At 47.1% G+C, this 21,179-nt stretch overlaps 1 protein-coding gene across 3 annotated transcripts; it reads right to left on the bottom strand.

The window, feature by feature from the left end:
- Positions 1-1,441: 1,441 nt before the first annotated feature.
- LOC133283343 (dentin matrix acidic phosphoprotein 1-like) lies at positions 1,442-19,239 on the bottom strand. 3 transcript variants are annotated; one of them, XM_061480035.1, is made up of 5 exons: positions 18,675-19,239; positions 4,359-4,432; positions 4,213-4,260; positions 3,490-3,741; positions 1,442-3,334 (listed from the first exon to the last, which is right to left on the bottom strand). In XM_061480035.1, the coding sequence occupies exons 1-5, from the start codon at positions 18,865-18,867 to the stop codon at positions 2,078-2,080; spliced, it is 1,824 nt and encodes a 607-aa protein (XP_061336019.1). In that variant the 5' UTR covers positions 18,868-19,239; the 3' UTR covers positions 1,442-2,077. The 3 variants fall into 3 exon arrangements, with proteins under 3 accessions (XP_061336019.1, XP_061336035.1, XP_061336026.1); XM_061480051.1 differs by lacking the exon at positions 18,675-19,239 and adding an exon at positions 5,345-6,046; XM_061480042.1 differs by lacking the exon at positions 18,675-19,239 and having other exon boundaries at positions 4,359-5,257.
- Between the last annotated feature and the right edge of the window lie 1,940 nt (positions 19,240-21,179).

Below are 21,179 nucleotides of genomic sequence, written 5' to 3'. Positions count from 1 at the left end.
GGATGGGCTCACAGCAGAGCTGCAGGGCATCCATCGCCAAAAACCCCTCCCAATGCCTATCCCCAGCCGCTGTCCCTATGCAAACACCTCCTCTGATGTGACCTAGCTAGCGCCCGGAACGTCCCCACTGCCTGCGCGGCAGCACCGCTTGCTGGACACGGAAGACTTCACAGCAGCGCTACCCCATGACGCTGCGCAGGGGTGCCAGCAAACACATCATTGCTACAATCTCAAAACAAAGCAGCAGCTGTCAGCCAGCTCTTTTTGCACTTCTGGGCTGCAGCCAAACTTGTGTTCGCTGTCTTCCACCCCAGCGATGGGGCTGTGCACCAGCATTTTGGTACCCAGGACCCTGACAGGCATCATCAACTTCACAGCATACTGAACTCCTCACACATCTAATGCAAAGAGTCCAAGAAATAAGGGGCAAGACACAGCTGAGGTAGCCACTGTGCAGACCATGGGGGCAGAGGAGGAAGGGTCAGGAAAGAGGCAGTAACGTGGAAAAGCTGTATGTTTCAGAGCCAGCCTCATACAGAAGTAGGAAGGGCTTACACAGGGTGGAAATTAATACAAATTCCACTAAACCCAGGAGCTGTTCATCTCCCAGCTTTTCTAGTGGTAAGTAGAAAGAGCCTACAAATTAAGTGCAGTTTTGCTAGAAGTAATACCAAATTATTTCTTTACTGGCTCTTGAATTTGGCATTGCAATGCTCAGTAGTGACATCCAAGGCGGCTGAAAGGCATGCACAAACTTGTGCTGACCCCTTGGAGACAGTCCCCTGAAGAGCCACAACTCCATGCTGTAAAATTGTGCTGCTAAGCAACAGCCCACAGCTTCCTCCCTCAGCATCGATACCCATTGATGATTGTACAACTCAGCATACACATGTCAACCAGGGCCTGGGTGGGATTTTAAACAAATAACATGCTGTATAGTTGCAGGAGAAAAAAAGAAACACACTGAGTAACAGAAGCTTTACCCATGACCTACAAGCCCACAACAACCCCTTTATCCTCATTCACCAGCTCTGTGCTGCAGGAGACCTGGCATCAGGAGCCACTGTGAAGACACAGAGCCAGTGGTGCCCTGGAGCATCTCTTTCATAGTGCCTCAGGAAGAACAGAACAACCCCTGCTCACATTGCAGCAGGTTGATGGCCATGATATAGCAAAGCCCCAGGCTCAGCTTTTCCCACCTTTTCCCAGCTTTTCCACCCCACTGCTGGGTCACCTCAGGGCAGGGTGGCCCTTGGGGTGCCTGAAAATCACAGTTTGGAGCATGTCTCAACCTCTGCTTTCCCCCTCACCCCAGAATGCTGTGGCTCCCAGTGTGAACAGCCTGGCTCTTGCTTCTTGCTCGCTCCAGTCCAACCTCAAATCTCAGCACCCATCTCCCTCCAGAAAGAAAACCAGCAACACCTCAGACCACGCCACTATGGAGTGTGATGGTTTTAATGGTAATTAGAGAAATCAACAGGGTACATTTCAGCCTTGAAATACAAGTGCAAAAAGGATACAATATAGTGTTTTCTGTACATTTCTTACAAAATATTACATACATTCCATCCTGAAGTGGTACTTCACACACTGCTGAGCCCACGCACCACACGTGTACACCAGCTGTAGCTTTTCCTCTTTCCCTCCTTATGTGCAGGACATGGATCTAACAGAAAGCCCCCATTAGAGTCTGGACAGATGCTTTCAGGGCAGTGCTAGGTAAATACAAGGGGTGAACACAGGGACCTTCCTGCCCAGCATGCCCAGGTGCTGGCAGCTCCTGCAGTGCTGAGCTGCCACTGTGCCTATGTGGCAAGTGGGCAACATCACCCTGCTGGCACTCAGAGCTCTTGGTTTAGGAAATCTTTTTCTCACTGCAGTTTGGCATTTTCCCTGTGCCTGGCATCACCTCCCACTTCATGCCCTGTATAGTATACCCAGATCGAGTCATGGCAAACCTGCTTCCATTTTACCCACAGCATCTCCTCAGGAAGAAGCCAGCCAGGCTAAATAGCAAATAAATTAAACCCTCCTCCCCCCGCACTCCCCCAGCACCAGTGAGCTTGTGTGACATGTGTCAGTACCCATCCTGGCAGTCATTGTCATCGTAGTCAGCAGCAGGCTTGTTGCGGTAGGCACCCAGCCGCCGCTTGCGGCTCCCGCTCTCCAGGCTCTGTGGCGAGCTGTTGTCCCCACGGCTGCTGGACTCGCGGGTGGCATCCTCCTGGGAGTGGCTTTCATCATCATCATCATCCTCCTGGGACTCACTGATGTTGCTCTCTGTGGACCTGCTGTCCTCAGCCGCATCATCCTCTTGGCTACCATCGTCCTCTGGTGATGAGCTCTGGCTCTCAGTTGATGTGCTCGGCTCATCCCCATCAGGGTTGGAGTCATTCTCATCCTCCTTTGACTCCTCTGCAGTGTTCTCTGTGGACAAGCTCTGGTTGCCGTCATCTTCTCTGGACTCACTGTCAGGTGTGGATGGTGCACTCTTGTCCTCAGCAGACTCCTGGTCCTCCTGCTCTTCCCGGGACTGGCTGCTGCTGTGCTCACCTGATGCGCTCACCACCTCCTTGGGGATGTCCTCTGGGGACTCCCCTGGCTCTTCATCTGACTGTTCAGCGGTGCTCTCTTTGGACTCGCTGTCCTCATCCTCCCTGGATGGGCTGTCCTCCCCATCCCCGTCCTCCCTGGAGCGGCTTGCACTGTTCTCCTCTGACTGGCTGGTGTCAGGCTCTTCTGACTGACTGCTTTCCTCTGTGGATGGGCTGTCTTCTCCCGAGTCAGCATCCTCCACCTCTGGGGACCTGCTGTCACCCTCCTCCCATTGGGGGGAGCCAGCCTCCCAGCTGCTGCCCAGGGCATGAGGGCCAGCACGACGCCCCTTATAGCTGCTGGCTGGGCCATCAAAGACAGAGGGGTCATCACCCTGCATGGCTCCACCCTCGAAGTTGTAGTGTTCCTCCTCCTGGCTGCTGCTGCTGCCCCCTCCATGCCTGTAGGTCCGCTCATACCGGCTACCGAGGTAGTTCCTGTACTGCCGGTGGTCTGCCCCCATGCTCTCACTGCTGCTACTGCTGCTGCTGTCGCTGTGCCCTCCAGCAGCCCCGGTGTCCCCATGGCCAGTGTCATGGTCATGTTCGCCTGCCCCATCAGGAACTGCCACATAGGTAGGACCTTCACCCCCATCCTCTGCCCCATTCTCATCAAAGGTGTCATCCCCACTGTCATCCTCTTCATCCAGGAGCCTGCCAGCATGGGAGGGAAGCACATTGACTCCAGTGCCATGGTGCTCTCCGTTGTCACTGTCATCAGCATCACGTGCATCCTCCTCCTGTGGAGATGAAAAATGGAAATGAATGCAAAGGCTTGTGTGTCACAGGCACCAGGACTGCTCAACATGCAGCCCAAGTGCTATCCTGACCAACACAGATTTGGTGCTATGTTCACTTTCCTGGCACAGCAGAACACCCCTCTCTGCTCACTCACCAGGAAACCCAGGCTGTTCCCATCCCGGGCACTCGCATCCTCGTGGTCCACCTGGTTCAGGTGCTGAGGCTCCCCAGCTCTGTCCCCCTTGTCATGGCCACCATGCTTGCCCAGGTCCTCACCAACAGCGTTCCCAACTGCTGTGTCCCCAGCAAGGGTATTTTCCGTCTCTCCTGTGACTGGAGGATGTCTGCCATCTTCACCATCCAGGAGGTTGCCCAGCTTGTTGATGTACTCTTCATTTGCTGTGTCCTGAATACAAAACATGACACAGCGCTTTGGGTTATTGAACACCACTGCACATTTACTGCTACTGCTATGGGATGATGTATCACTCCTAAGCCATGCAAGTACTCAAGCATCTTTTTATTGCTTCCACCCCAACCCTTCAGTTGTTTCTGCTGATGCAAAACCAGAAGTAGCCGCCAACAAAAGGGTAACACAGAAAAGCCATGACAGTTCAGAGCAGAGAAATTCATGTTTCAGGACCAGCACAGCAGAACGCACAATGTGAATTGGGAATGTGCACAAGGAAACAAGGCAAAATGAGGTGAAACCAACCCAGACTAGAGAAGACTGAACAGATGGGCAAAGCTCAAACACCCACAGAAGCAGCAGGTGTTCCCTCAGGTGCCTGCTTCAAGGATGCCTACCTGGGGCTGGCTCCCCATTCGTTGCCCTACAAGTATGCTGCTTATGGGACCAGGGCACCCCATGGCTTACCTGTTGCTGGGCACTGCGGAGGGAGCGGGTGGGCTCATGGCCAGGCACCTAAACACATCCAGGAGACATCTGATCAGTGACCGGTGTGCCTTGAATGGGCAAACCACCAGGGTTTGGGGTTTGAGTACCTGTCCATGGATACTTACAGGGTGAGCGCAGGCTATGGGCCAGAGGAGCAGCACCACGAATGCAGCCCTCATGTCAGTTGTGGTCCCCTTGGCTGCAATAGGGAGCTAAGTATTAGCACACTAGAGCAAAACACTGCTACATGCCCCTGGTTGCAACCAGGCCCTACAAAGCCCTTCCAGCTGATACAGCCTTGCCACCCTTGCACATGGTGCTCAGCCTGGTGTGTTATCAAACAAGCCAAGGATTTGTCCTTGTGCCACCTCCTGGCACCTTCTGTGCAGAAACTTCCTTTTAGTTTGGAATTTTAAATAACTGGCCATGCTCCTGCAGATATTTTGTCTAAGCATCATTAAAGAGTGGAAAAGTTCATCCAAATTCGCTGTTCCCACAGAAATGTCACCAGCCACCCAGCTGAGATCAGGGGCAGTGATGGGAGCAGGCACCACAGATGGGCAGCACCATAAGACAGTGGGCTACAGAGCTATGCCTCCCACCTGGTGTAGTTCCTACAGTCCATAAAACCCCTGCTGCCCAAAGTGGAGTCCCTGGTAAGACAACCACATGGAGAGCTGCATCCCCTGTGGCCACTGGCTCGGTCTGGCAGGTGAAGCAGCAAGGGGCTTTCCTCCAGCTCTGCTATCATTTTCCAAGTCACACAAGCAGCCCAGCAACACATCCCCGCAGGGCATACTGACTGCACTGCACATCAGGCCCTTAGTGACATGGTTTAGTGGTGGACTTGGCAGTCCTGGGGTAAAGGTTGGACTTGATGATCTTAAAGCTGTTTTCCAATCTCACAGATTCTATGATTCTATGATCATCCTGCACCCAAAACACACTGGAGCAAAGAGCTCCCAAATTCTTCCCTTAAAAGCAACACCAACACTGCAGCTTACAAGTGCCCTGCTTTCTACCAAAACTTGGCTTCAACCCCTCTTGCCCAAAAATCACCCTTTTCTCTCCAGGTAATGCCAAAGCAACCCAAAGAAAGCAAAACCTTTACCTTGAGCGCTGTGTGAGCGGGTGTCTCCTCGGTGCTTGGGATGGGATGGGCTGGCTGCCTGTGCTGGGATGCCCCGTGCTGTGTGCCCTGGCGTGGCTGTGCAGGCATTTAAGCGCTGCCCGGCGCCAGCCCCGGGCAGGGGGCAGCCAATGGCACCGGCAGGCAGCGCGGCCACGCGTGGAGGTGTCACCGGGAACTGGCCTCCCACACTTCCTCCGGCCTCCGCTGGGACGCCGGCCCCAAAAAAGCTGTTTGTGGTTGCAGGACGACGAGCCGGGCCAGCAGTTAATGACCGACTGCGCCGGCCTCTGTTTTCACTGCTAAATTTGTTCCGTTCACACACTTCCCGCTGTGACACACACAAACAACTACAGCCTGGCCAACGCCGAGCACCAGGCCCTGTCCCGGGGATGGCATCCTCCTAAGGCATGCACTTGGGAACAGCGTGTGCCCTGTGCCATGGTGCTGAAACCCACGTGAGAGCATTCCCACTCAGCCTCCTCCTGCCCCTTGGGGCAGAAGCACAAAACACTGTGGCAGAAGGAGAGGACATGCTTATTTCCTGCCCACATTTGCACCCATGCAAGGGAGAAAGGAAATACTAACTAGGTGCACAGGGAGGATCACACCCCCTGCACAGGGGACTGTAGCACCCCCAGAGCTTCTTCTAGCTGCTGGTCAGGGGATGAAATCTCTGCTCTGGAAAACACAGGCAACAAGACATGCACATGTGTATAGGCATGTATATACATGGGCATGTACATGCAAACATACATATGAAAACACACACCACATATACCATTTGGTGTAGCATGGATTATAGGCAGGTAGTGACAGGACAAGGCAGGGTGGCTTTAAGCTGAAAGAGGGAAGGTTTAAATGAGGTATTATGAAATAATCCTTCACTATGAGGGTGGTGAGGCACTGGCACAGGTTTCCCAGAGAAGCTGTGCCTACCCCATCCATGGCAGAGTTCAAGGCCAGGCTGGATGAGACTTTGGAGAAACCTGGTCTAGTGGGAAGGTGTCCCTGCCCATAGCAGGGGGGTTGGAACTGGATGGTCTTTAAGGTCCTCTCCATCCCAAACCATTCAGATTCGATGATTACCTACTCCAAACAACACAGTAACCCAGCAGTGCAGATATCCTCTACCTGATCACAGTGTGAGAGGGAGTTTGCAAACCCCCATATGTGCACACACACACACACACACACACACACACACACACACACACACATCCTGACACAGTGCAAATGCACCTCTCTGACCATGTGGTTTAGGTCAGGACCAGCATGCCTCAGCCTTACACCTGGCTTTTCCCTCTGCCCCAGTCTGGGTGGAAGGAAGGCAACTTCCTTGCCTGTATTTGGCCATTGCTAAATCCCCTGTGCCCACAGTACCCTCTCTCTGCTAATAAATATCACACCACAAGTGCAAATAGATTGCTTTGAAGCAGCAGTGCTTCTCTGCTGTGCAAGCTGGGTTCTCACACAAACCAAGCTGCGGATTATGGGCACAACCACAGGGCGAGGGGCCAGGAGGAGGGTGCCTACAGGTGTTTTATTGAGAAGGAAGTGTAAATGACAGCACTGATACTCTGTGAGGAGTGTTTGTACATCCTCCAGGTAGGAGAAGGCGTTTCTGCTGCCCTGGGCAAGTGCTGGAAATGCTGATACTGCAAAGTAAATGAATTAAAGAAACCTGAGCAGGGTCTGGGTTGAGCCTGGGCTCTGTGAACTGCAGATTACCTGAATTTACCTGGAATGTCCCGTGGCAGGGGGTTGGAACTTGATGATCTTAAGGTCCTTTCTAACCCTAACTATTCTATGATTCTATGTATCACCCTCAGACAACAGTATCCAGGAAGCATCCTCCATGCTATGAGACCACCATGGCTCAACAGAGCATCTTGTGAAAGCAGGCGTGTCAGTCTGCTGTTGTGGCTGCCTGCTTAATTTCATTCTTGAAGATCTCCTGCTTTCCTGCTTTCCCCCCCAACCCCATCATTACCTGCCAGGGGAATTTGCATACCTGCCCTGTGAGGACTGGGCAGGGACCAGAGGTGCCAAATGCGACAAACGCCTTTTTTTCCTTCCTCCTGCTCCCCACACAGGGAGGTCCCAGGGCTGACCCAGCCCCATTGCTCTCCCCATAGCCCCTCAACCTCAGGATGGGTAACACCAAGCTGCTCGCTCTCACGCATGCGTACACTTTCAGCAGATGTTTTCCCTGTTCTTCCCTACCCAACTCCTGTTGCAGATACTGTGGGATGTATTTTCCTCTTGACCTGTGATAAAATTATACCCCTGTCCCCGGCCAGATATGAGTTCATGTTGCCAACTTTTTTTAGGCACCTTCAACAATTACCGTGTTTTGTTGTGCTGGGTTTTTTATGTCAAACCTACATTTAACTCAGCCCCCAAAGTTCTGGTGGTGCCTCACGTCCAAGCTGTGCAAGAAGGGGATAAACACCAAGCTGTGCGAACCTGGCTTTTTTATACCACATTTCACTTGCTTACCCCTCTGGCCACCCACCCCCAAGTCACCTTCCTCCTCTCCAGTGGCCCCGAAAATGGCACCAGTGCACCCAACAGCACTCGCTGCCAGAACCCTGACCAGACCCCAAGTCCTTGTGTCCTCCAATAGCCCTGGGTTGAAAGACCAGGTCTGCCCCCTAAGTCCCTTCCAGAGAGCATCCCATATCATCAGCCAGAGTGTCCAAGCAGCTCTGCCTTTGTTCTGCAAGGAAAGGAAAGCCCAGCCCACACACTGTAACCTTACAAAAAGGCTTAAAAAATCCCAACCCCCTAAACCGATAATATTGAGGATTATTGTTTGCTACACCATAGGTGAGAAATGGGCTGGGGTTGGGGGAAGTGGCTGCCCGAACAGTGTTATAAGTGCTACTGTGCATTTCCCCAAATCATCATCTCTCCTGCGACGCTTGGTCCCTGGAGGCAGCCAGGACAAGAAGCAGCAGGGCAAGGAACATAGGGAAACCTGGCCAGGCTAAAGCTGGCACCCGCAGGCTACTGAGGAGGTGGCTAATTCAGACAAGAGGTCTGGCAGGGCTAATGAGAAGACACAGGAATATCACTCTGCTGTTTGACAAGTTGGACTGTGCAGTGTTCATAAGGCAGAGGTAAGATATGAGCACAGACAGCAGGACAGATTAGAGATGCAAAACCAAGACAGAAGTTGGAACGGCAGAGAGTGAACTGATGATGGAGGCACATAACTGCTGCTCTCTTCCACCAACTGAGCCATCTCAGCATTGAAAACTCAAGAAATCAGTATTTAAAGAACAACAACAACAATAACACACTGTTCCCTCTTTTTTTCAGTCCAAGGTATTTTCATAGTGTTTATGTTGCTGGTGCACTTTTCTCTTGGTGACACCCATGGGTTTTGACAGCAGCACCAAAAGAAAAGGATTAATGAGTGAACTGGAGGAGGAGAGACCAGAATGAGAGCACAACTCAAGGCACACATCTCTGTCCCTTTCCCAGACACTCAACACCAGCTCCTGCCTTATGCTTAGATCCAAATCCCTCTGCCAAGCACTTGCTGGTGACAGTTACTACAGTGCAGGGCTGTGTTTTCAATTGGGAGCAGGCAGGAATGCCTCCTATTCATTTTCCCTGTACATGCCACATTAGCAACAGGAATTACCCAGTGCCCAATCCCAAAGGACAGATTCCCACACTGCTCCTCTAACAGGTGCTTAGCCTTGCAAAGCACCCAGATTCCCATGTCACAACCTGCTTTGCAGGTAGACAGACCATAGCTGGTGGCTGTGGGCACAAAGGGGAGAAGCAGCCTGGCTGTGGCTCCTCTGCACATGAAAGGAATCTGAGCAAAGGCATCATGCCTGTTCCCTGAAGTCTGAGTAAATATTACCCGTGTTTCACAGCATTAAAGTAACACACAATGCAGTAGCTACTGGTAACATTTTAGGTGTTTGAAGAACAGCATTGATATTTCAGCTCCCCCCAGCAGCAAGCCTCAAAGCTACAAACACTGTGGTACATGGCAGATGGAAGTTAACGTCATGTTTTTCACAGTGCAGAGGCGCCAACAATACTGGTTCATGCTAAGCTTTTAAAATCCGCTATTTCTTCTCACTGTTAGAAAAACACATCTTAGGTGCTTGAGTCCTGGAGCTCTGAATTACAGACACACACAGGGCCCCACTAATGCTAGACCCCTGCACAAGACCAGCAGCCCTCTGCACAAGGGTAGGATCATAAACCTGTCCTCGGGTGCCACCATGGAGCTTCCTTTACAGCCAGAGAAAACAAGCACTTTAAAGTCACCCATCATTTGCCCTATTTCAACCACCTATTTCAGACTGAAATGCAGCACAGACTGCTTGAGGTCTCCGTGACAATGCCAAAGGAAGGTGACCAGCATGCTGGTCTTGTCCTACCAAGAAGATGCACCATGCTCTTGCCCAATACACATAGAAGGCAAGTTCCCGAAGCCCTGTCTCTCGCCACTTCCGATCAACACTGCTGGCACAGGTACCAGGCAGCCTAGTGTGGCTGGGCTCTCATTAGTTCAGCACAGACAGCAGTAATCATAGTGACAGCAATGGATAATTATGGCTCCTAAAATTTCATTCAGAGTACAATATCTTCTACAATCATTCCCTGCTCAGAAGTCAGTCCACTGGGAGGTGGGAGCAGTGTGTACTTGTCAATCACAAGCTGGAAATGGAACAATAACAGAGCCTTAACTTGAAAAGCCCTCTCTAAGCATCTCTCCGCACTCGCCCCTACTCCACCTGGAATTGCAGATATCTGTGCCAGACTCCGGCAAAGCAGCACAGTGAGAGTGCTCTTGGGAAATAACACAGCAATGATCTGGGGCCAGGTATGCCCTCACATCAGCTGGCAGCTGGTGTGACCTCCTCTGAGCTGCAGGTTTGAGATACGGCCAGCTGCAGTGTGTGTCCTTATCAGAGGTCTATAGCTTCACAGTACCCTGATCTCTTGTTGGAGGGGGAAAATACATCATAAGGAAATGACTGATTGATATGATTGTAAGAAACAGGGACAGCATGAGTACAAACGGGTGTTGAGGAGGCACAGGCTGCCCAGAGTGGGTAGAGAGGTCAGGTCAGGGCTGGCAGCTCGAGGGATAGACATCTGTAGGGACAGCCTGACCCTCCTCCCGGGAGGGCGGTCAGCACTCCTTTGGTTCCTGTACTGTCATTATGGCTCACTTAGTCTAAATTTATCACTGCTTGGTGTAGCTGGGCAGGAAGCATTACCACAATCCCCTGGGAGCCTGGAAAAGCTGCATAGACACTATCAATGCAGCCCTGAGTAAGAGACCAGCGGCAATTTGGCTCATACCTCCAATGGACAGAAGCCAGTTTGTAGCATTTTCCCCACTATAAGCTTCATCACGTGAAGCTGCTGAGCAGCTGTGAGCTGGGGCAGCCCAGCCTTCAGCCAGGCTTCTGGGTACACTACACTCAAAACTCTATTAGAGAATACAGAAACATGGTCCCCATCAATGATTAATCATGTGAGCAGAAAGCCTGCTTCATAATCAAAGCATCATCTGTTGACAAAACCTGTGCACTCCTTGCATACGTGTCCTGTGCCAGGCCCCATTGGAAAGGTTACCAGATCCTTAATGTGGCTGGGAATGAAAAAACATGTCTCCAAATTTGTCCAGTTTGCAATGAGCTAAATCCCTGAAATGCTTGAGCTGAGATGTTCTCCCCTAATGCTGGCATCCTTTTCCTTACTCATCTTCCTTTAATCTTCAGAAAGTTAATAACTTTTTAAAAAGACCAAAAAAGACCAAAAAAAACCCCAAGCAAATATCCACTACCAAAACCCAAACAGCCCAACCTCCCCCCAGAAATCAGAGAATTCTCAACTTAAATACAGCCATAGAAAATAAAAGCAAGACAGCAGAAGCACTTTCCAACACTCAAAAAGACCTATTACTTCATATGCAAATTTCCTCCTGTGCTTACAAAGTAATTGAACCCTCATTGTTCAAAACCCAGCCCAAGCCCAGCTGTAGGACCACATCATGCATTGGGTGAGTTTCCCTTTGAGCTGAGCTTTTTCAGCCCAGCACCCACACCATGCACAGCCAAACTGCTTGTCCCACAGCAAAGATGGGAGCCAAACCTTCCAGGAAAGATGGTCAGGGCAGAAAAGGCAGGAGAAGTCCAAAGCTGCCTGCTTCCTTGGAGTGTGAAGGACAGAGGAGGGGGAGGAAGGAGGAACCCAGAAGTTTCCTTGATTACCCACAAGCACCCTATGCAGGTGTAAAGTCTACAGATTTCCAATAGCTAAGGAACCCCATTGTTGCCCGTCTGCCCTCTCCAGCCAGAAAGGCACAGTTTTTCTTCTATTTGATTCACCAGGAGCAGCCTCATTTCCAATGCAAAGATGCTTAGCTGATGATCTAACTTCTTATTATTACACAACTCCTGTAGCCAGATCTTTCATGATATTCCAAATTGTACAAGGGTCTATACAAAAAAAACCCACAAACAACCCAGAGAAGTTATTCTACGCTACATAGGAATGTATGTGCCTATGTTAAACCACTTTCAGTGAGAAACAAGTATTAAATCCAATGAAATGTTTCTTGGTTTTCCTTAGTTCCTAAAAGAGTGTCTAAATACTGGTGGGGTGGGGAAACAGTATTTTGCATATCAGAGGGACAAAGGAAAACCTGGAATGGTTAACTGGAAATACTTTTCCTGAAAAAAACATGCGAGGTTGTAGGTGACAAATGACAAAGCCATATGAGCACTCCACCAGCAGCCAAAGTGCTGGTGTGCATGTTTCAGGGGGCCTGTGTACATTGCACTGCCAGCACACTAAAAGGCCGCTCAGGAATATTGCTCCAGCACTTGACAGCAGCCATCCCCAGTCCTGAGACAGGAATCTGTATTTCACACAGGAACTGAATCTTGCTGCTTTTAAGACCTAGATTTAGAAGACATTCTATTTATTCACCCCAGCAATCAGTTCACCCAATTCAGATACTGGCTATAGGACTGGACCAACCGTTCACTCTCAACAACATGGTGACTTTAACACTCTTCCTTGTTTGATCTATTCATGAAGAAAGTTTCCCTCCACCCCCCAATTGTTCTTTGTAATTCTGTACCAATCAGCTTAACTGAGCACACTGTAAATGACAGACTGAAGTCTTATACAACAGACTAATTCTGCTGGACAAGTATATTCACACTCTGTTAGACTTCCAGCTGAATTCCATGGTACACCTCCAAGGAGTTACACACATGTGATTGCACATGCTGATGGCAACGTTTTGACTCAGGCTATTTCCTCTTCACTATTCCCACTGGAGACCTCCCTTACCACACAATGTTTTTTTTCTGCATGCTGAATACATGGAATAATATCACACAAAAGATAAAGCAAGCAGAAATCTTAAAAATGCTGGTAGAAATGAATACTCGATAAGCAATTACCCTTGTGCACATAAGTAACGCTTCTGCATAACCACTCACAAACAAAAAGATATGGAGATTTGATAACCAAGCAAGGAAGACTGATGCAAACCAATGCAGGCAAGGTCCTGGCTGGGGAAGCAGGGTCAAGAACTGCTGCCTGTTCCCACCCTATGCGGTCCCACTGCTGGAGCAGGTACACAACACCATCACGATTTATTACTTTTTTAGTAACGTCAAGGCTCAAGTCATTGACAAAAGCTTCCCTGAGGGTTTCTACTATTTCTGCCTCCTGAAATGCCTGCAAGCCTAGGCACTGCCTGCCTTCTCAAGTCACGTATGCTAACTGTAAGGTGCCTGTGTTGCTCTGCCCAGATGTAATTACATGGTACACTTCGTGGCTTTCTATAAGGAAGTGGCATCATCACCTCTGTCTTCCGGCAGGCACCTCTCCAGAGGCAGACCAAACGGGAATGCAGAGCCATGTAAGGACTTCCTCTGTCCGCCCAGCCATGCAGGGTGGATCCCTGGAAACATCACCTCAGCTTACATATCAGGGCATCCTCTGCCTTCAGCAGGGTCTGGGCACAACTCACTGCTCACTGGAGAAATTGGGCCAGCATCATAAAAACTGATTCATTTCACCCGTAGCCCTCTCAGCATTGTGGGTTTAAGCACTTCATTACACAGCCCACATTCAAATCTTGCCCATGCCCACTGCTGTCATCTTTTCATATGACTAATGCGCTCCAACTCCAGCAGGTAAGCTCAAGACTTTCCATTCCCTCCAACACCAACTTGCACAGCTGAAAACCAGGTGGAATAAAGGGAGGTTTCAGTTTGATTCTCCTCCAAATTTTAACTTTTAATGAAGCTGAAACCCAAAATAAAGCAAAAAGAGCTAGTTTAGCATTAATGCAAATAGTATGCTCGAACAGGCACCATCAAAAAACACTCACTTTAGTGAACTTTTCTATAAAACCTATTTCCTAGTGTAGATCCATTAGTAAACGCAGCCCATGATGGCTGTGTGCTGTACAGTGGCAGACTCGCTGCACAGCATCACCAGTGCCAGTGCCAGCCATCAGCTTTCTGCTGAGCTAGCATGGGCTGGGGACCAACACCAGCCAGGCTTGCTCTGGCTGAGCCTTCCCTGACCCGTCTTCAGTGTGTGTTGGACCAGGTTTAGCTGTGATGGCCACTTCTTTAGCTGAACAAGTGCTTATGGCCATGATTCCAACACAAGGATGCAGCATAGTGAAGGTGGTGCCTGCACAGAGCTCTTTGTAATCCCCATTCACGTCCCGAGCACAGGAAGACAGACATCCGTGCCCACACAGGGTGCAGCATCCTTCTCCTTCCCACCACCTCATCCCATGGTAAAACTATAATTTGATTCCTCTCCCAACAGCTATTTTTGGCTTTTCAGCACTGAAATTAGTATGATTTGTTCAGACGGGAAGTTGTTGCTATAGCACTAGAGAAGGGCAATTGGAAATGAACACTGGTCTTTGATTAAAAGACAGACATCTAAAACCCTTTTAATAAAACATACCTAAACAGACATATAAGAGAGGCTTATCAAAAGAATGCTTTAACCTTTTATCCTGACTTCATTTAGGCAAAAGACAAGGAAACCACTTTTACAACAGTACTGTATAATTTACCAAAGGCTTTCTGTAATGGCAAGGAAATGACTGAACAAAGCTTTTTAAATAAAAGAAAATAACAAGAAAAAGATATCAATAGAAATCGAAGCTCTACAATGTGAGACATATCTTGAATATGCAGGGTAAACACAACCATGTGGAGTTATCTACGAAGCCTTCACGCAAAAAATAATTTAGAACCCATACAAAAGAGTGAGATGGTTTTGTAAGAATCCAAGGAATTGACTGAGGACCAGTCAGACACATGTCTTAAAGCAGCTCAACTACATCAAGGCTTCCCTAACCCCAGAAGTTGCCTAAAGGGGAAATAGGCCCATGTAAATGTCTTCTGTATTTCTGGTGCTGGGGGAGCTAGAGACAATGGACATCTTATGGCAAGAGTGTTTTTCTCTCCTCACTCCTCTTTTTCCCACCAGAATGTCCCTGTCACCTACTCATTCCACTCCCAGTTCACCCCATCTCCCCTTTGCTCCCCTGTCCCTGATACTAATTCAGTGACCTGAGCTACTCCAAAGAGGCTTTGGGACTGCAATAAAACCCACCAGACTGTTTCATAATGATGCTGCCCGAGTCTGAAAGATATTTGTCTCCTTTTGTGTCCTTTTCCCTTCATGTATAGTTAATTTTGTTTTGAAATAAACATTTCCCACCAGAGAACTAAAACGTGCAGGGTGTGGATTGCCTTCTAAAACTGCTCCCATCAGGTAATTCACAAGTGGTATTTTTAAGCCCATCGCTCACTGAAACACAGACATTACACCCACCCACCCACAGACACTTCTTTGTCTTGTGAGAGGCTGTAGGCAGCGAGACGCCACACACGCAGATGGCACATTTGATAGGAGCCTGACCTTCAGGCTGTCATGAACACACCCTCCTTGGTATTCATTTATATTTGAGAAAAAGGCAATTGTGCCAAGTTGAGGATGCACATGACGAGGAAACAACCCGAGGGAAGACAGGAGCAGTTACCCAGGGCACAAGCTGGGGGCACCATGCCATGGCAGGTACTGAAACTCTCCTGTGCCCTGCAGACCCCCGAGAGAAGCTGCCTGCTCCAGGGCAATGCCTGGCTGCCTTCAGCCAAGTGAAAAACCCCCAAGAGATGCCACACCAGAGCTCCCAGCAGCAGTGGAAGCTCCCTGACATGCTACCTTGGAGGCAGGGTAAGAGTGGCCCAAGAGCATGGCCTGGCTACTTTAGCTATACAAAACCACACTTGGGTTATGTCAATTCCTGAGCGAAAGGGAGGCAACATTAGAGCTGAAATAAGCCACTTGCAGGCTGTATGGAATCTTAGCAGTATAACCAGGACCACAACAGGAGATGTCAATAGTCCAGGCTAAGGCCATGTTATTTCTGAATCAACGAGGAATAGATTCAGTGCAATGTTACACAATTTTCATGTCTCTTTATGGACAAAGGCTTTGCTGCTTGTCATCACCAAAGATCACAGCACTTATTAAACATACAGTCTTGACAAATTCCTTTGTGAGTCTTGACATGCTTTTTACATCAACTTCCCTGTCACAAGCAGATACGGCTTTTTTCTCCACTCACATTTCTTTCATGGCGCTGCCAAACAGCTGCAGAGCTGCTTCACATGGCAGTCGAGTTCCGTACTGCATGAAATGGCATCCATCCGTAATATGAAAAGCATTTGAACCCCTAGTGCTGAGACTTAAATTCCTCTACAGGCAGGCTTAAGGCTTTTACTCAGTGGAACATCAGCAGCAAGGTAGATGAGCCACAACAACACCTGATCCTGTTCGCACAGCAGTCTCTACTGTGTAACTGTCTGCTTCCGCATCACCCTTCCCCGAAAGCCTCTAACTGCACTCGTGTCTGCAGCGATTAAGTGAAATAACCACTGCCTCCCAAGCCACCCCTGAAGATTGCGCAACATTAGTGCTTTCAGCAGAATTGCCCTTAAAATACCTCCAATCTGTGTGTGTCATTATTACAGCAATGTACAGATAAGAGCTTCACAGTTTAGAGCCATGACTACCTCTTGATGGTTTAAGGATTTTTTCTGTTCTTTTTTTCTTCTTCTTTTTAAGAATTTGGTCAAAAAAAAAAAACACCCACCATTTTGAACAGTATAGATCATTAGCTGAGTCTGTCTGTCTGAAAGGCAAAAATAGCCATCCCTCAGTCTGAGCTTTAAAATAGCTCCTCCCCAATGGGAGTCAAATGTTCCCTGGCTGGGACAGATGTTTCTTGCTCTCCCTCTTTTTTAAACATTTAATTTCACCTTATGTAGGCATTGTGGTCAAACATGACACAGTCCAGTGCAGCAGCTCACAGGAGACAGAATGAGAGTCTCTAATACAGTCACTGCATCACGCCTCGAAAGACAAAAGCCTGATTTAGCAGCATTACATGGGCAGCCTCATCAGAGCCTTGTCCTTTTTTGGATCAGTTCCCACTCATCGTAAATGCAACTCGTGTCCATACATTCAGGCAATAAGAGTCTTGGCTGGTGCTTGTTCTTATCTCAGGCGTCATGAAAATCATACATAGAAATACATTCAGTACAGCATTTATTAAAGATAGATCAAGAAATAAAGAGCACCAATACTGAGAAAGGCAATATATGGTTTTGACAAATCAGGATTGCTGAAGGACTGGAAAACACCATGTAATAAAATAAAGGAATTATAATGGGCAAGAAGACAGAACTCCTGCTAAACGGATGATGGAGCACTCCTGGACTAGTGTGTAAGATAAACTGTGAAACCACTTAGTCTATATAGCTCTGGAACCTGTTTCTAGATGTAGAACTTACTGAAAAACAGGCTAAGAACACACAAGAGGACTTATAACTTAGTCTCGCTGTGATTTTCTTAACATTTTTAATGATATACCACACTTTGTTGAGATTTTTCATTGAAAACCTCTTAGGAGGTAGCTCAATTTCAAAATATCATCAGCTTATATGCATTTATTATTATGCTCTATCTTAACAGATGCTTGCTAATTTTGAAAGGACCCAGGACATTGTTACCTCTAATTGAGAAGGGCAGCTTTTAGAGTCAAAAAAGCTGTGCTGAAATTCAATTTTTCATAGTATAAATATTTCAGTCCAAATTCAGAACAAGGAGCCTTCTGAAGGCAGTCAAGTTTTCTTTCTTTTGAGGTAAAAAAGAAGGAAGAAATAATGTACTACTATTACTTAGTCCAGAGGATGTAATATATATGCATATATACACACACATATATATTGTATAAACACTATAATTATCAGTGATTTATTTTCAGTAGATAATTTAGAAAACAATGCAAGCAAAATACTTGGGCAAGGTTTCCTGTCAGATGTCTGTCATAAGATACCTAAAGAGCCACAACTGGCAATACACTGACATATCTAGACACTCTCCTGCCTCTTCAAGAGTAAGGGTCAGGAAACCTCTTTTGTTATTCCTTTGGTGCAGCACAACTGAACTGAGGTGGAACACAGCTGGTCAGAGGCACCAGCTGCCTCCTTTTCCTAGCACTGTCTCCATCCAGTTTTTCTACCTGGCTAGCTCTCAAGAAAACTAAACTCTGCATAAAATGCCCTTATGTTTCACACCAACTCAAGCAACTATTTCCAATAGGAAAGGATGAGCAGTAGCTGTCAACATTTCCAGTTGGAGCTGCTACAGGCTGTGGTCTTTTGAGAATCTAAACTATTTGTATAGGTATCCAAAATGAAGGCTACTTCACGGGCTCATGAGAGGCTTAAGGTGTACCATTTGGTAAGGAAGTTACGCAAAGATTTCCCTTAATTTCCTAATCACCTGTTACTTAATAACTAACAGACAACCACAGATGCGCTTAGAGCCCTATCAACACCATTTGGCAGACCTAACAATCTGGGAAGCCATGGCACACACACATCAGCACTGCATGATCAGCTCTGGCTGTAATTAGACTATTTCGTGTCTGTCTCTTGTTTTGTGGCTCTTTTTTTCCCCCTTCAGTAAAAGAAAAACCAGGGACACCTAAGGTAAGCAGGGTATCACGGATACAGCCGCCCGTGTACATGCAGTTTCTTCATCTACTGTAGAAGCCCCACCTGAAATCCAATTTTCTTATATTTTTTCATTTCAGGGTAAAGAATATTTGATGGAACAGTCAAATTTTACTTGTGAATGAGAACTAGCACCAAGGTCAAAACAGACTTTACATTTTAAAGTAACATAAATTGAACCCTTGTACCTGGTGTGGAAGTGGACGGCTCAACACCACTCTCTTGTGGGCAGAGATCTGAAGGCCTATGGCTGTGCCAAGCATGTAGATGTGCAGATGGCTTCAATAAAAAAAAATGTCTTTTCAGTCTAACTTCCTCTTCCCCACAGTCAGTCATGCCCACAGTCCTGCTCTGCCAGGGAATACAAGGCAAGACAGACATATTAATAAATGCAATGCAAACTTCTCAGAGCTTTTCCTTCACGCTTTGTTTCAAGTGTCCATTTAGCAGCTGTCACAGTGAGACACTGAGAAATCAATTTTTTTTCACCTCCCTGTACTCATTTGTCTTCTTTCTTCCATGTTTAATCTTTCTGTGTTGTTTGCTGCGTATTTTCCCTTTTGATTTCCTCTATATGCAATTTTTTTCCTTCCAATAGCCATACTCCTCCTCACTACAGGTTAGACTTCCTAATATTCACCAGGAAGCACTCATTTTGCCTGAAAATACTCTTAAGGAGAACCCCGCATGTCCAGTTTTCCCACCCTCCTGCTGGAAAATGCATGACTTCACCCTAACAGAGTAGGCTGCTGTCCTGGGTTCAGCTTAAACCACGACAGCTGCAATTGAAGAGCCAATTCTAAAACGGAACCAGCATTTCACGTGAGGTACATCAATAATTGCACAGTATAGCAGACAACCAAAATGGGACACACTGATGCACCAATCACAGCGACATATCAATACATCTCTAGCACATGTTGACAGAAGCTCTCATATTCGCTGCTAACTGCAATGCATGGATCAGGCAATTTGTGAAAATATCTAGTCTTAACTCATTAAATCATGGTTTAGGCCAAAGTCTAACAAAATAAGAAAGCGTCTCTCCACTGACACAGGTGCTGAGATGTGTCCCATATTTTTGTGTCCAGCGCACAGGCTCCAAGCACAGCACAAGCATAAATGGAAAACAAAGCAAAGATCAATCCAGGACCTCTGGCGTAATACTGGTGTTAAATGAATTCATGCCCTTCTATTGTTAAGCCACAATTGACGCAGCCGTATACCTCACTAAAAGGTTATTTAGCTATCAAACACACTAGTGCTCAAGTCCTTCCTCCCAAGTAAAATAGAGGTGAGGACAGGATATAATTATTCTACTTCCAAACTGAATCATCTAATGAGTCACAACAATAATAATTTCTAGGTTGTAGTTTTCCTGCACAGCAACAACTTGGCTTCCCCCTCACTCCTATACTTTACCATGATGGTACAGCACCTCTTTCTGGTGAGAGAACTATCAATGCATAAAATGAAAGGGTTTCCAAAAGTTATACTACCTGACACAGTGGGAACGGCTACAGACTTCCTTGCTAGTACTGATGGCTCTGAGACAAGCTCAAGTTGCCTGATGACACCCAGAAGACAACCAGGCATCTTTTCCTAGACAAAGCATTTTGTCCCCAAAGGCAAACCCAGAAATTTTAATTCAATGAAACATTTTAAAAACATGCAACAAAGCTGATAAAAAATGTATAATTCTTCAACATCCTCAAAACCGAAACACTTCCTGTCCTACCATCCTATAAGCCCCAAGAAAGTTGTTTCAACACAGAAACAGGCAAAGCTTAGAAATCACATACATATAATAATACAATAATAACCTTCAAGCCCAACAAATTTCAGGTTCAAGTTCTTGCACAGCTCTTGGCAGTCTGGCACCTTTTTTATGAATTCACAGTTTCAAAGCAGTGTTAATAGCCATTATCTGAAAATCTTATGAGAAAAAGAGCTAAATACTTTACTAGTGTAAGATTAGCAGTGGTGCATTTGTCCTAATTTCTGCTGAGCTACCTGAATATCTTTCTTCTGTCCATACCTGGAATATTTAAAAATCACAGAAATCCATTTATCTTTGATTCTCCAATAAAGCTAATCTGATAGTACAAAGAGGGATGCTCCTGGCACTCCACAAAGTTTCGAATAGATAAAACCAATCATCTTCTAGTAATGCACAACAAAAGAAAAAACAAACAGGAAGTTCTGAAATATCACTGCTCCTTTCAGACGCTGACTGGCTGACAGACCAGCACAATTTCAACTCCAGTAGGCATGAATTAGTTTCCAGGCAAAGAAGCAGAGATAAAAGATGAAAGGATTTAAAGAATTTCTTATGAAGTTTTTGTCAGTTTTGTTTTGTGCTTGGTCTACAGAGAGAGAGCTCAGCTGCGATTTCAGCCTCTTTTTTTCTTTTAATTATTTTATTAACAATACACTTCACTATTGGCCACACAAAACATGGTAAATCTTCACACTGTAACTTGTTTATCTCATCTAACCATCTTCCCAATGCCTATTGCCTTTGGGGATGAGCAGAGTACAAGCTACTAAAACTGCAGCCTTAAAATAAAATGTTAAAACATTATCTAAAATGAGGGACTTTTCAGCATTTGCATTATTGTTGTTACCATTCACACACTTTATTTCATTTTACTTTGACATCTCTAACAATTGTGTCAGTACAATATGCAAAG

Source organism: Pezoporus flaviventris, unplaced genomic scaffold (assembly GCF_033815535.1).
Source record: "Pezoporus flaviventris isolate CSIRO_AGI_PZ_B2104156 unplaced genomic scaffold, CSIRO_AGI_Pfla_v1 ptg000002l, whole genome shotgun sequence".
Taxonomy (NCBI): Eukaryota; Metazoa; Chordata; class Aves; order Psittaciformes; family Psittacidae; genus Pezoporus; species Pezoporus flaviventris.
The sequence above is the reverse complement of the archived record's forward strand: the minus strand, read 5'-3'. Positions and strand labels throughout refer to the sequence as shown.